The sequence below is a fragment of the Sphaerodactylus townsendi genome, linkage group LG11 (assembly GCF_021028975.2).
Source record: "Sphaerodactylus townsendi isolate TG3544 linkage group LG11, MPM_Stown_v2.3, whole genome shotgun sequence".
NCBI classification, from domain to species: domain Eukaryota; kingdom Metazoa; phylum Chordata; class Lepidosauria; order Squamata; family Sphaerodactylidae; genus Sphaerodactylus; species Sphaerodactylus townsendi.
This window is the reverse complement of record NC_059435.1, coordinates 75,869,557-75,885,476: the sequence shown is the minus strand read 5'-3', so window position 1 is coordinate 75,885,476 and position 15,920 is coordinate 75,869,557. Positions and strand designations below refer to the sequence as shown.

At 46.7% G+C, this 15,920-nt stretch overlaps 1 protein-coding gene across 1 annotated transcript in view; it reads right to left on the bottom strand.

The window, feature by feature from the left end:
* TMIE (transmembrane inner ear) overlaps window positions 1-15,920 on the bottom strand; it is a 36,109-nt gene that overhangs the window by 1,082 nt on the left and 19,107 nt on the right. Inside the window, exons 3-4 of the mRNA XM_048510512.1 lie at window positions 15,461-15,542; window positions 11,686-11,835 (exon numbers count right to left, since the gene is read on the bottom strand). Coding sequence (XP_048366469.1) covers window positions 11,686-11,835; window positions 15,461-15,542 — 232 coding nt within the window. The remainder of the gene's footprint in view (window positions 1-11,685; window positions 11,836-15,460; window positions 15,543-15,920) is intronic.

The window sequence follows — 15,920 nt, the reverse complement described above, 5'->3', positions numbered from 1 at the left end:
CCATTCTTTGCTAAGGAGATGGGGCTACCCTTTTGAGGGTCCATAACTTTGGACCCCCTGAACCAAACTGCACCAAACTTGGGGGGCTCCATCAGGACAGTCTTCTGATGACACGCTGAAATTTTGGTGCTGCTGTCCTAAAAACTGCGCCCCCTGCAGGCCTAAGTACGTTAGGGAGAAAATTTCCCAACCCATAGTTCGCCACCCAACATGCACTACGCCAGTCTCTTCCACTCCGCTAGTGTCTTCCAATTATATCTTAATCTTCCAGGTCAAGTATATCTTGCAGCAGAGAGGTTTATGCATGATATTCACATCCTGCTATATCAATAGCTTGCCCCAAAATTTAGTTCTAGGACTTGATATTCATAGAGCATCTCCAACATAAAGGAACCAGGTCAGCTCTTAGTCTTCCACGTGTCTATCAATGGTTGAATTCTAATTTATAAAGGTTCTTTAAAGTACTCGAGGTACCGGCAAGATTGAATTTTACTGGAGATTTTGCTTTAGATCCATACATAATTGAGGCTTGGGTGTTATGCTGTGATAACCAGCCCTAAGTCTGATGTTAAATATTAATGACCGAGTCCCTTGCCCATTTATGCTTAAACAGATGAGGGTGAAATTCTATTATTAAAAGTAAGGGTCAGACACTCTTGAAAGATCACATATCTGGTGCCTGACCTAGCTTTGTTAACAACGCCTGTATCGTGTGATGACTTCAAAAGTAAGCAGATTAGATTCTCTGAGGGTTGCTCGGAATCCCTTTATGTTTTATTAAGATGCGTGTGAAGCAATTTTCCCTGCCCCAAAGTTATGTACCTCCTCCTATCACAGAGTTATGATTGCCCACATCTCTGTAGCAAAGTGTCCAAGCACATTTGTTCTGGAAGACCTTGGAAAAGAAATGATTATTCCGAACTCATACGATGCAAAACTAAAGCACCAAACCAAAGCAATGTGCACAAGAGTGGCTAGCCATCAAAGGACTGCATAACTTCACAATTTACCTATTCAACAGTGTGTACTGGACCTTCATGCCCCTCCATGCTCAATTGTGGGTTTTCACCTTAGTGTAGAGAATGTTGTGTACATGACACAAATGATGACGTGTTATTGATATTTCCACATGAAGGTTGGAGGGGTGTGATATGTAGCATAGCCCCGTTGTGGATGCGGTTCACGTTGTTCAATTCGTAAATTGTTAAGTTATTCGGTCCTTTGACTCTTATCCCGAGTTAGTAATGCTGTGAGATTGCTGGCTGTATTGATCGCATTGATTCTGATGCCTGTTCCTTGTTTATTGGGATTTGATAACCTTTGGTTAGCTGCCATAGGTGATCTAAAAGACCAGAAAGAGGATGTATACATGCACTGAATAAATGATAAAATCTCCTGCGGGCACCGTGTTTCCCCGAATATAAGACAGTGTCTTATATTAATATAAGACAGTGTCTTATATTAATTTTTGCTCCCAAAGATGCGCTATGTCTTATTTTCAGGGGATGTCTTATTTTTCTGTGTTCTGTTCGTCGGGCATACTTCCAAACAAAAACTTTGCTATGTCTTACTTTCGGGGGATGCCTTATATTTCGCACTTCAGCAAAACCTCTACTATGTCTTATTTTTTGGGGATGTCTTATATTCGGGGAAACAGGGTATTATTCTTGAACATTTTCTATTGCATCATTATTATGGATTTCTATAGCATAGTTACAGGAGATGTATCATTTTATTTCATTTATTTTATTAAATTTAAGACCCTGCCCTTCCTAGCCATAGCTGGGCTCTGGGCGACTTACAGACATAATTTAAAATCAATCACAAGATCAAGTTCAGTATAAAAATAATAAACTTTAAAACTAAATAAAGCTGTCAGCAAAAATTGGGTGAACAGAGGATCCTTAGATAGCCTAAAACCAGTATCAACCCTATCCAACCATCACTATTGGGATGGGGAGAGAGGGGCGGGGAAAGATTTTGGGGCAGCAGCAAAGGAGAATGGATCCATGATTGCCTCAGCCAAAAACCCGGTGGAACAGTTCTGTTTTACAGGCCCTGTGGAACTGAGAAAGGTCCTGCAGGGTCCTAATGTTGGCTGGAAGGGAGTTCCACCAGAAAGGGGCCAGGGCCGAAAAGGCCCCGGCTCTGGTTGAGGCCAATTTGAATGTTGTTGGGGTCACGGATCACCAGAAGGTTACCACTGGAGGAATATAACGTCTTCCGTGGACCATACGGGAAGATGTGGTTAGGGCTTAACTGAGGTATCAGGATTTAACTCAGGCCCCTTCCGCACGGGCGGAATATGGCGCCCTGGGGACGCCAAAAACACAGTCCCCAGGGAGCCATTCGCTCCGCCCGACGAGCGCGAAGCCACCGTTTTCCAACCTCTCTTGGGAAGCGAGGTTTTCGGAAAACGGCGGCTTGGAGCCGCTGCCGTGCGAACGGCAGCAGCTCCAAGGCGCCCTCCCCCCCTTCCGCCCTCTACCTACCTGTCCTGCGGCCCTCCAGCGCATCGCCGAGGCCTGGGGACACACCCCCTCTGCCCTGCGACTCCGGAGCGGTCGCGCAGGGCAGGGTGGCGTGTCCCCTGGCCTCGGCGACGTGCCGGAGGGCCGCAGGACGGGAAGGTCGCCCTGACCCAGCCGGTTCTGGGACCATTCATGCGAACGGTCCCAGAGGGGTTGGGTCGGCGTGGAATACGCCGACCCGACCCCTTCCGCCTCCGTGCGGAAACGGCCTCAGATTTAACATTTGCTCTATTCCAATTTGTGGCAATAGATATGACTTGATTCTTTCTACATTGCTTTTTTGACAATTCCCTAAGTTTGCAAAGTCCTGATATACCTGTTTTTTTCCACTGCTGCGGGCGACTTAGAAAAGCAGTTTGATAGCACTCTTGAATATCTGGATGAACCAAACTACCTTTATCTAGTCATGTTCACATAATCCCCGGAGCTGCTTATTTAAAATACTTCTAAATAAGCCTCTATGCAAATGCCGTAATTTCAGTGACTAATCCAACTACAATTTTTCATATCTGTGACATAAGGAAAACAGATGTATGGAGCATCAATATGAATCCACAGAGAAAAACTCAATCTCTCAATTTTTCAATAGCTCTCCAAAGGAATCTGCCCAGACGAACGGTTTGACAGCATGGGTTGAAAACCTGAATAAGAATAATTATGTCTTGTTCATAGTTCATGTTTTGTCAAACTGAGTTTTTCACAGACCCATAATTATTCCCTCTTTTTTTTTTTTTTTTAAAAAAAAATCTATTTGGCCAAATGGGACCATCATTTCATCTGTCTCAGTAAGATCTGCGCTGGCATCCTGCAATTATTCCGCATCCATTAAAAAACACATCCATTAAAAGCACATTTGGGCAGCCTCAGTTTGCCACGGAACCATGCAGAGAAGGAAGGGCTTAACCCTTGATGTGCCATTCAGTTTTACTATTTGAAACTTGGCACACTGCTTTGTCATTCAGATTTTAAAAGAGGAAAGCAACATCTTTTAAGAACCCCTCCCCCCCCCCAATGCTACTAATTTGGAGGAACCGGGTTTGATTCCCAGCTCTGCCGCCTGAGCTGTGGAGGCTTCTCTGGGGAATTCAGATTAGCCTGTGCACTCCCACACACGCCAACTGGGTGACCTTGGGCTAGTCACAGCTTCTGGGAGCTCTCTCAGCCCCGCCAACCCCACAGGGTGTTTGTTGTGAGGGGGGAGGGGCAAGGAGATTGTCAGCCCCTTTGAGTCTCCTGCAGGAGAGAAAGGGGGGATAGAAATCCAAACTCTTCTTCTTCTTCTAATGCAGCAGGGAGTTAAGTTTCAATTAACAAAATGATATGCAATTGAAAGGCTAACTCCCCCCCTCCCTCTTGCTTTTGTATTGAGCATATTTGCAATTTTGCTTGCTGTAAACCACAACATTTGTGCTTCTCAATTCCACAAAATGCAAACAAAATCAGTTTTATGTCATGACAAAGTTACAAATTATGCATGGCATGTTCTTAAAGTATGAAAACAGGTTTGGGTTCAACAGGAAACTATGCAATTGCATGTTTTCCAGTTTTTCCCTCGAATTTCTAGGGTGTTTTAAACAGGAAAAAAAATACTTCCCAACTTATCCCCATGGCTTCAAACCTTTCTAGAAATTATGTTTCGGTAGAAGGTTGACAGACGTTTGGAGAATTTTATCCCAGGAAAAAGACTGCTATTGCCCAATGTAGAGTTGTATCGGTTGTCAAGTGTGCAAATCATCTTGGGAGGATGCTGGAAGCCGGAGGAGGAAGAGGAGGAGGAGAAGAAGAGTTGGATTTATATCCCCCTTTCTCTCCTGTAAGAAGACTCTAAGGGGCTTACAAACTCCTTTCCCTTCCCCCCACACAACAAACACTCTGTGAAGTGAGGTGGGCTGAGAGAGCTCCGAAGAACTGTGACTATCCCAAGGTCACCCATCTGGCATGTGTTGGGAGTAACCAAACTAATCTAGTTCACCAGATAATCCTCCGCAGCTCAAGGGGCAGAGCGGGGAATCAACCCTGGTTCTCCAGGTTAGAGTGCACCTGCTCCTAACCACTACACCATGCTGCCTCTCTGGAGAAGGGCTGCTGATCTCCCAGGCAGTGGTGGTTTTCGGAAGTGCAGGCATTCCTTACACAATTCCCAGGGCAGGACTGCTCACCTCATGAGCTGCTGCGCCAAACACAGCACATCTGCCATGTCCTAGGTCTGTCAGGGACCATCCCTGCTTCCAGCAGTCTGAATTAATGCTAGGCCTGACCTGGATGGCCCAGGCTAGCCTGATCTTGTGAAATCATGGAAGCAGCCGTGGTGTAGTGGTTAAGAGCAGGTGCACTCTAATCTGGGAAACCAGGTTTGATTCCCTGCTCAGCCGCCTGAGCCGTGGAGGCTTATCTGGGGATCTAGATTAGCCTGTGTACTCCAATGCATGTCAGCTGGGTGACCTTGGGCTAGTCACAGCTTCTCGGAGCTCTCTCAGCCCCACCCACCTCACAGGGTGTTTGTTGCGGGGGAGGGGGAAGGGAAAGGAGATTGTAAGCCCCTTTGAGTCTCCTTGCAAGAGAGAAAGGGGCAGAGGTGGGATCCAGCAGGTTCTCACCCGTTCTCGAGAGTGGGTTACTAATTATTTGTGTGTGCCAAGAGGGGGTTACTAACTGGGTCTGCTTTTCCATTAGAAATTCCATTAGGTCCAAAAATCATAAAGTCCTGTTGTTTCCTATGTGGCTGGTTAGCGAAGGTAGAAAATGGGATAATTCTCCCTGTTGGGCTGTTTTAAAAACATGTTTTAGAAATATGGTAAAGTTCCTTGTTTAAGGAAAGTATCTTTCTTTTGATTTCTAGAAACAAAATTAAGTGTTTGAAAGTATTAAGCATTTGACAGGCAGTCAATTAGAGGAGAAGTAGTTGTTTCTGTTGGCAGTAGACGACAGGACTTGCTATAATGAGTTTAAATTATGGACAGAAAGATACCAGCTGGAAATTAGGAACTTTTTTTTTACAGTAAGAGTTTTTTACAGTAACGGAGAAATTATTAATGCCCCGCCCCCGGAATGCCCGGCCACGTCCCCGTCGTGCCCCGCCCAGCCCCATTTGCGCTACGCCACTGTTGGAATCCCACCACCATAGGAACCTGTTACTAAAAACTTTGGATCCCACCACTGGAAAGGGGGGATATAAATCTAAACTCTTCTTCTCTTCTAAGGAGCTAGGAGAGTTCAGGGTTGCCACACAGAGGAAGGCAATGGCAAAACCAGAGCCCCTTGGGGATGGGGCGGTTTATAAATCGAAAAAATAAATAAATAAATAAAAAAAAACAACCCACCTCTGAATGCCTCTTGCCTGGAAATCTCAGAAGCTAAGCAGGGGCATCCCTGGTTGGTACTTGGATGGGAGTCCCTCGAAAAAGTCCACAGGTTGCAATGCAGAGGCAGGCAATGGCAAACTATCTCTGTTTCTTGCCCTGACTTACGCAGCCTCGGTTAACCCAATCTCATCAGATATTGGAAGCTAAGGAGGGTCAGCCCTGGTTAAATACTTGGATGGGAGACCTCCTCGGAAGTCCTCGATCTCTACATAGAAGCTGTGTATGGCAAACCACCTCTGAATGTCTCTCGCCATGAAAACCCCACTAGGGGTCACCATGAGCCAACTGCAACTTGATGGCACTTGCCTGCACCAATTAACACCCAGAGCTGTTTTTCTTCTAAAGGATACAGGAGGAGCTCGCCTCAAAAGACTGGCGGGAATAATGTAATGTTTTTAATTGTTCAGAGCCCCAGGTATTCACTTATAGTATTATTTCCAAATAACCAATTCCTCACATTTATTTTTATTTATTTACACGGAATGGCAAAATCCACATGCAAACCATTGTGAAAGTGGATTGAAAGTGCGTTATTCTGCGTGGATTGAAAGTGCGTTATTCTGCGTGGATTGAAAGTGCGTTATTCTTCTCCCTCTCCTGTATAGGAAAGGACTTCGTAAGTCCGCTGAATAATTAACTACTTCCTATCGCTTTCCTTCTTAGAGATTTCAGTCATGCTAAACCCTTTCGGTAGAAGTCAAGTTATAATAGGCAGAAAGACAGACAGAATGTAGGAGTTTATTCTACAGACATTATAAATAGTAAAGGGTTTTTTTTCCCCTTTCGGTTTTCTTTTAACCTTCAGAGAAAGTACAACTTAAGTAACTATGCACAGTTTTGTTACAGTTTGTTTGCTCTTGCTCTTGTAGATAAGTGTATCCTCGGGGATGAGGCGACCTATACATTTGATCAATCAATCAATCAATCAATCAATCAATCAATCAATCAATCAATCAATCAATCAATCAATCAATCAATCAATCAATCAATCAATCAATCAATCAATCAATCAATCAATCAATTAATATCAGGATGGGACAAGAGTGTCTGGGACTCTGCCTGACCATTTAGGTATGGAGTTGTATATTTGATGTAATCTGTACCTCTGAGCAGTGACGTAGGTATAGATTCTTTATGGGGGGGGTTCGGGGGTGAGGCCACACCCCCACCCACCCCTGGGGCCGTGGCCACACCTCCCCAAGCCCCACCCCCTGCCTCAGTGCTGATAAAAGCAGCTCTCCGAGGCCAGGGTTGGCAGACTCCCCTGCCCTGCCCCCCCCCCCGGCTGAGCTTCCAGCTGGTAGCCAACAGTCCCATTTCCCTCCCCTCCAGGCAGAGGGGTGGCTAGGAAAAATGGAGCCTGGTGCAAAATCTGAGGGGGCCCCCCCATAGGCAGCTGCTGTGATGCTGGAATCCACCCCCAAACAGCATCCCTTTCAATGGTGTTTAAATTAGGGAGCCCAGATTCTCCTTTTAAATCCATCTTAAAGGGAGAATCTGGGGTCCCCAGTTAAAACAACGTTGAAAGTGATGCTGTTCTGGGGTGGATTCAGTGGTGGAATTCAGCCGGTTCGCACCACTTCGGCAGAACCGGTTGTTAAAATGGTGCTTGTAAACAATCCGTTGTTAAATTATTTTAATTCCCACCATCAGAACCGGCTGTTAAATTATTTGAATCCCACCAGTGGGTGGATTATCTTCCATCCTGAAACAGCACCGCTTCCAATGTTTAATCTGGGAACCTCAGATTCTCCCTTTAAATCCATGCAAAAGGGGGTGGATTTAAAAGGAGAATCTGGGGAAATTTGGAGGGTGTCTGCTGTCAGGGGTGCAATTGTTGAGCTAGCTGCACCAAACTTTCATGGTATCTTTAGGTGACTCTCCTGATGATACCACCCAAGTTTGGTGAAGTTTGGTTCAGGGGGTCCAAAGTTGTGGACCTTCAAAGATGTAGCCCCCATCTTCTATTAGCTCCCATTGGAAACAATGGGGGATGGAGCACCCTCTTTGAGAGTCCATAACTTGGTACCCCCCTGAACCAACTTTCACCAAACCTGGGTGGTGTCTGCAGGAGACTATCATTATGATACCACCTAGGTTTAGTGAAATTTGATTCAAGGGGTCCAAAGATATGGACCCTCAAAAGGGTAGCCCCATCGGCTATTAGCTCCCATTGGAAACAATGGGGGATGGGAGCACCCCCTTTGTGGGTCTATAACTTTGGACCCCCTGAACCAAACTTCACCAAACTTGGCTCGTATCATCAGGAGTGTCACCTGATGATAGCCTGAAATCTTGGTGCCGCTAGCTTAAAAACTGCACCCCCTGCAGGCCAAAAACAAAAAACACTTTAAAATACAAAAAAACCCACAAGCGGGGGATGGAGCTTCGGACATGCAATGGGGGGGGGGTTGAACCCGAGAATCCCCCCCCCCTACGTCCTTGCCTCTGAGAGTACAGTATGAAAAGGCTGTACTGAAATGCTTGGATTCCCTAGAAAATAGTTTCAACCTGGAAGTATCTCAAATCATGAGTGTTCATTAAGACCTACTGATGCCCTAGTTGCTATCAAAATCCTCTTCTCTGCCCTCCTGGAGCTAAGTTACCTTTCAGTATTTCCTTTCCCCTTAAGGAATCTCTGAGTTATGGTCCTGCCTGACACAGCTAAATTCCTTCTTACTACCATGCAGCAGCAGCAGGCCATTGCTTTCACCTCCTGCAGGTGAGCTCCCAAAGGCACCTGGTGGGCCACTGTGAGGAGCAGAGTGCTGGACTAGATGGACTCTGGTCTGATCCAGCAGGCTCGTTCTTATGTTCTTATGTTACATGAAAGTGAAGAACCGGAGACTCCGACCGGCCCCAGTTTCTGGTCCCCGTTCCTGATAAATTGTCCCTCTTTTTCACCTTCTGGGAATACCTTGTTTGGATTTAGTAAGCAGGACTTCTTAGATATTCTCTCTCCCCCATCCCCATAGATTAAATCTGAGGCACGGGCCAGTGTATATGTGCCTCTTGTGCCCTATGAGCATACAATTAAATGTGCACCCGTTATCTCAGAGTGCATTAAATGCCCATGGCAGTGTTTCCACATAGCAAATTCCTGCACGATTCTAATTTCCTTTTACAGCCAACTGGCGGACAGGCAGGTGGAATGGCGTTGCGCAGCCCGGTCTCTAAAGCTAAACAGGTTTGGTACTTCGATTGGGACCACCGAGAAAGACTCTGGAGAGAAGGCAGTGGCAAACCACCTTCTTACCCACTTGGCTGGAAAACCCCACAGGGGGCGCTGAAAGTTAGCTGCAATTTGATGGCACATGACAGACTCAAGCTAGTGTGATGTAGTGGTTAAGAGCAGGTGGATTCTAATCTGGAGAACTGGGATTGATTCCCCACTCTTCCGCCTGAGGAACCAGATGTGTTTCCCCACTCCTACATTCCTGCTGGGTGACCTTGGGCTAGCCACAGTTCTCTCAGAACTCTCTCAGCCCCACCTGCCTCACAAGGTGTCTTGTTGCGGGGAGAAGGGAAAGGAGTTTGTAAGCCATCTTGTCTCCTTGCAGGAGAGGAAGGTGGGGTATAAATCCAAACTCCTCTTCTTCATCCACGTAAACCCTGCTGAGTGACCTTGGTCCAGTCACAGTTCTTTCTGAACTCTCTCGGCCCCACCTGGTGTCTGCTGTGGGGGGAGGAAGGAAAAGGAGTTTGTAGGCCACCTTGAGTCTCCTTACAGGAGAGAAAGGTGCGGTATAAATCCAAACTCTTCTTCTTCTTCAATTGCCACTTTGTAGTCAGGAAGGAATTTTCCTCCAGACCAGCTAGGCCAGGGACTGTCAAGGGTTTTTCCCCTCCTTTTGGGCATACAGCAAGGGTCACTTAGGGAATGGGGGTAAGGTAGTTGTGAATTTCCTGTGTTGTGCAGGGGGGTTGGACTAAATGACCTTTTAGGTCCCTCCGTTTGTATGTCCCTACAGAAGGAAAGAGCAAAAGCAGGAAATGCCAGAATTAGACCACAACATGCCAGAAGACAGTCTCGAAAAACGATGAGAAGGAGATCAGGAGCTTCAAATGTTCACCGCGAAGGTCTCGTTGCGAGAAAGAAGGAAAGTAGAAAGAAAGTAGACAGAGAGCGCCTCCTAGTGGCCTTGGGGGTTTACTTCATCTTCCTCCTTGACCACCGGGAGGGCGTTGAGAGCTCTGGATTCGACTTGGCCTGAGAGGGTAGGTAGGCTTTCAGTGGAGCCTGGAAAATGCAGAGAACCAGAAAGGACAATGAATGGAAATACAGGAAAACAAAGGCATGGCAAAAGCTGAGGCTCATTCCGCACATGCAGAATAATGCACTTTCAAACTGCTTTCAGTGCTCTTTGAAGCAGCGTGGAATAGCAAAATCCACTTGCAAACAGTTGTGAAAGTGGTTTGAAAACGCATTGTTTTGCCTGTGCGGAAGGGGCCTGAGGGAATAAAGTAAAGCATTTGAGAACCAGCTTCATGGCTGGAAGCTCAATTGATGGGGTACACCCGTTTTTGCCGGTACTTTTTACTCCCAGATGAGATGAGATCTTTGCATTTAGGCCACGTACAGGTTGAGAGGCTGAGCTGAAAATGGCAGCGTTCGTATCTTAACTCACTCATGAACTCAACAGGTGCACAACAGGCAACCTCCCACCCCATCTAATAATCCCCTCCCAGGACAGCATCTCTGATTGCGCCATGAAGCAGACGGAATCTGTAATTCGTATGCTACTCCGCTGCCTGTTTTATAAGATAGTCAGGTCCAACTTGTGACCCCTTTATTCGTTCATGAAGAAGAAGAAGAAGAAGAAGAAGAAGAAGAAGAAGAAGAAGAAGAAGAGGAGGAGGAGGAGGAGGAGGAGTTTGGATTTATATCCCCCCTTTCTCTCCTGCAGGAGACTCAAAGGGGCTGACAATCTCCTTGCCCTTCCCCCCTCACAACAAACACCCTGTAAGGTAGGTGGGGCTGAGAGAGCTCCGAGAAGCTGTAACTAGCCCAAGGTCACCCAGCTGGCGTGGGTGGGAATGTACAGGCTAACCTGAATTCCCCAGATAAGCCTCCACAGCTCAGGCGGCAGAGCGGAGAATCAAACCCGGTTCCTCCAGATTAGATACACGAGCTCTTAACCTCCTACGCCAACAAAAAAAATTGTATCTATTAAACAACGATTCTTGTTCTTTATCTGAAATGGTGGCCAAGTATCGGTGTTATGTACTGTCAAAGGCTTTCGTGGCCAGACTCAACTGGTTGTTGTGGGCTTTCTGGGCTGTGTGGCCGTGATCTGGTAGATCTTGTTCCTAATGTTTCCCCTGCATCTGTGGCCGGCATCTTCAAAGGAGTATCACAGAGAGAGGTGTATTACATAGAGAGTAGTGTGTTACATAGTGTGTAACACACTTCTCTTTGTGATACACCTCTGAAGATGCCAGCCGCAGATGCAGACAAAACATTAGGAACAAGATCTACCAGACCACGGCCACACAGCCTGGAAAACCCACCACAACCAATACCTGTGTTATGTCATTAGATTGCAACCAGGATTGTACTACTCTGCGATCACTATTCATTTGTACAGTTTATGATGCCAATAAAAAGTTTTTGATTTGCGCCTCCCACCCATAATGAGATAAAGAATACTAGTCTACACTGCAAGGGGACTGTAACAAATCCTCAGGTTATATAAACGAGTCGCCACTTGCCAGGGCGAGCGCAGGCACTGATGCCCGTCTGGCGTTCGCAGTCCTATTTTACATGCACCAGGACAGAAGAGGGACAATACCTCCTGGTATTTCCGTGAGCTCGTTGAGCGGCGGCACCCCATCCAGTTTGTCGGCGTACTTTTTGGCGGCTTTCCGTTTGGCATAACGGGCCTCGATCTCCTTCTTGGTCCGCGGGATCCGACATTTGAAGATACAGCACAGGGTAATAACTGAGCAGGAAGAAAAAGCACCGGGGGGGGGGGGGGGGGGGGGGGGGGACAACATGAAATGACTCTTCCTGAACGAAAACGAGGACATTATTTTGGAAGATCGGAAGCTGCTTTTCCCAGGGTCAAGGGCTGTTCAACAGTGGAATGCACTACCTCGGAGTGTGGTGGAGTCTCCTTCTTTGGAGGTTTTAAAAGAGAGGCTGGATGGCCATCTGCTTTGATGGTGCGTTCCTGCATGGCAGGGGGTTGGACTGGATGGCCCTTGGGGGTCCCTTCCAACTCTGATTCTGTGATACTGGGGATCCATGGACGGGAGTGGCCAGAGCAGGACTTCTTGCGCTACTGTAGAATGTGTGTATGTGTGTACTGGAGCAGCAGTGGTGTAGGAGGTTAAGAGCTCGTGTATCTAATCTGGAGGAACCGGGTTTGATTCCCAGCTCTGCCGCCTGAGCTGTGGAGGCTTCTCTGGGGAATTCAGGTTAGCCTGTGCGCTCCCACACACGTCAGCTGGGTGACCTTGGGCTAGTCACAGCTTCTCGGAGCTCTCTCAGCCCCACCTACCTCACAGGGTGTTTGTTGTGAGGGGGGAAGGGCAAGGAGATTGTAAGCCCCTTTGAGCCTCCTGCAGGAGAGAAAGGGGGGATATAAATCCAAACTCTTCTTTTTCTTCTTCTTCTGGTCTTGTCAGATTGACATTTTCCTGCTCAAAGATCATACGAACGTCAGCCCTGATTCCTCGTGCCTTTTATTTCTCTCCCCCATTAACCGGCACGTTTGAAAAGACCACCCTGAAGCCGTTCTCCTTTTTCCCACTGGGAGCATTTCTACAGTAGCGCAAGACATCTGGCTGGCTTTACCGTCCAAAACATTGAGGCTTATTTAATGGTGTAAATCTCCTCACACACACACACACACCGCCCCAGCCCCACTGAATTGCCACAGAAATAAAAACCAGGATGCCGTGAGCGGCGGGTCCCGGGTGGAATTAATTGTCCGTGCCATTTCAGCTTTGCCGATTTTAAGGGCCCGTGACAGAAACGGCGGATTTCTTGGAAGAGTGTTTGCTACCGCCACAAAGCTAATTCTTGTTGCTCAACAGTAATCCTGCAGCCCACGTGAGAATGGAAAAGTACCCCGGGGGATCGGTTCAGTGGTCAGTGGAAGCCACTGCTCTGTTTCCATTAGTGGCAAGTCAGATACCCCTGGGAAGCCCAGAAGTAAGGACTGCCACCCCCCACTGAAGAAGCAAGAGGAGGAGGAGGATGTGCAGTGCGTGAAACTGGAAATGTTGGGGGTGGAACGCTCTTACAGTTATTGACGGTCCCTTGGAGTCAGCAGGAGGGTGAAATATGTTCTGCAATCTCTGCTTCTGGATCAAGTACTTTTTCATGCCATTCCTTGTGCTGCATCAAGATACACACACACACACACACACAGTGGTGGGATCCAAAATTTTTAGTAACAGGTTCCCATGGTGGTGGGATTCAAACAGTGGCGTAGCGCCAATGGGGCTGGGCGGGGCACGACGGGGGGCGTGGCCAGGCATTCCGGGGGCGGGGCATGAATAATTACTGTAAAAACCTCTTACTATAAAAAAAAAGTTCCTAATTTCCAGCTGGTATCTTTCTGTCCATAATTTAAACTCATTCGAGCAAGTCCTATCGTCTACGGCCAACAGAAACAACTACTTCTCCTCTATTTGACTGCCTGTCAAATACTTAATGCTTTCAAATACTTCATTTTGTTTCTAGAAATCAAAAGAAGGATGCTTTCCTTAAACAAGGAACTTTACCATATTTCTAAAACATGTTTTTAAAACAGCCCAACAGGGAGAATTATCCCGTTTTCTACCTTCGCTAACCAGCCACATAGGAAACAACAGGACTTTATGATTTTTGGACCTAGTGGAATTTCTAATGGAAAAGCAGACCCAATTAGTAACCCCCTCTCGGCACACACAAATAATTAGTAACCCACTCTCGGGAACTGGTGAGAACCTGCTGGATCCCACCTCTCTCTCTCTCTCTCTCTCTGTGTGTATGTGTGTATTTTTTCCCTTCCAAAAACTGAAAATTGCTTTTTCGACTCTTTAGAAGAGTTCTAAACAGTACAAACCATTGCATTAAAAAAAAAAAAGAATCAGCCTCTCCGTCCCTATTTCCTTTCCCTTTCCGGTCTGATGATTTCCCTTCATTTCCCTCACTGGAGTGGAATTTTAAGGCGCCATAAAGTATTAACAGTGTGACTGGGTTTTGACTGGGTTTTCTGCAAGTTGCTTTAATTCCACCACGGGGGGTGGGGGGTGGGGGTGGTGGCCTATAAATTAAATAATAAATGCACCAAAGAATAAATACCAACCAAGGCAGCGTTGACTTCTGAAATCTTATTCCTCCCCCACAAATAATCTAGCTGTGTTTGCTTCAATATTTGTGTGTTGCAGTTTGCAGGGAAATACATGCCTGAGGCCTTCTGATAGCTAGGTGGGTCGATCTCTCTCTTTCAAAACCCTTCTTTTTCTCTCCCTTTCTCTTGTGGCTTTGCAAACAGAATTATCAACCGAAAGGCACCTCCCTTTCTTATCTGTGCAAAAACGCAGGAACAATAGAGTAGAGTAGAGTTTGGATTTATATCCCCCCTTTCTCTCCTGCAGGAGACTCAAAGGGGCTGACAATCTCCTTGCCCTTCCCCCCTCACAACAAGCATCCTGTGAGGTAGGTGGGGCTGAGAGCTCCGAGAAGCTGTGACTAGCCCAAGGTCACCCAGCTGGCGTGTGTGGGAGTGCACAGGCTAATCTGAATTCCCCAGATAAGCCCCCACAGCTCAGGTGGCAGAGCTGGGAATCAAACCGGGTTCCTCCAGATTAGATACACGAGCTCTTAACCTCCTGCGCCACTGCTGCTCCAGCTCTGGGCTGGCTTGCTAGCAACTCAAGTTGCGACCAAGCTGAGCAGGGGGCACCGAACCTGAGAATCGGACCGCCCCAACGGCTCCATGATGCTACCTGGAAAAGCCCCCCCCCCCCCCCCCGCTAAAAAGATCAAACCAGGCAGCACCCCATCGGTTTCACTGAAAGCATGAAAAAAAAGAATCAATATTTTCATTTGGAGCACAAAAGATCAATATTCAGACTACGCCACGCAGAAATACAAATCGAAATTCAGTCAGAGAGGTTTCTTCCGCTGAAGATTAAAGTCTTTGCGTTAATTTCAGATTGCGGCAAGTTCAAGTTTGTCATACAGGGTGGAAGAGAGCCCGGTGATCTTAAGTGGCCTTTCCGATCAGAAACAAAGCCACGCATTTGTTACGAGTGGTGTTATGCAGTACATGTTATCTGAAGATGTTTTCCAGAATAAAGTCGAGCCTGAATGGCACAGTGCAGGCTATGTCATCTTAAGAAGCTTTCTGGAATCAAAAAAGCTTTTTCCTAAACAAAGTTGAGTCTGCAAGTCTGCAAATTTGGACCGTCTGCAAATTTGAGTCTGCAAGTTTGGATTTTGTTCGGCCTTCCCTTCCCTGGGCTCAAGATGAGACTTCACCAGTCTCTATCAAAGAACCTGCGATGTTAATGCAGATCTCATTTGTTGCCTACGTTTTTTGTGCTTTAAATAAAACCGATGATATCCACCTTGGTTTACTCTGAGTGGGTGCTTTTTCTCATTTAGCACCCGTCCTTCTGTTGTGTTACCCATGATGCTAGCATCGTCCGACTGCCAGGAAATTCGGCTTGGGGAGGCTTGAGTCCCGTGCCCCCACCCCAGCTTATGCCCCTCATCTAAATATTAGCCAGGACTGACCTAGCCTAGCTTCCAAGATCCGAGGAGGTTGAGCTAGCCCAGGGTGAGCAGAGGAGGTGATGTTTTATATAAATATGGGTATAGGCATTCATTCATTCATTCATTCATTCATTCATTCATTCATTCATTCATTCATTCATTCATTCATTCATTCATTCATTTATTTGGATTTGGATTTGTAGACCGCCACATCCCCAAGGGGCTCTGGGCGGTGCACAACAGCGTCAGCATATTTATTTATCTATCTATCTATCTATCTATCTATCTATCTATCTATCTATCTATCTATCT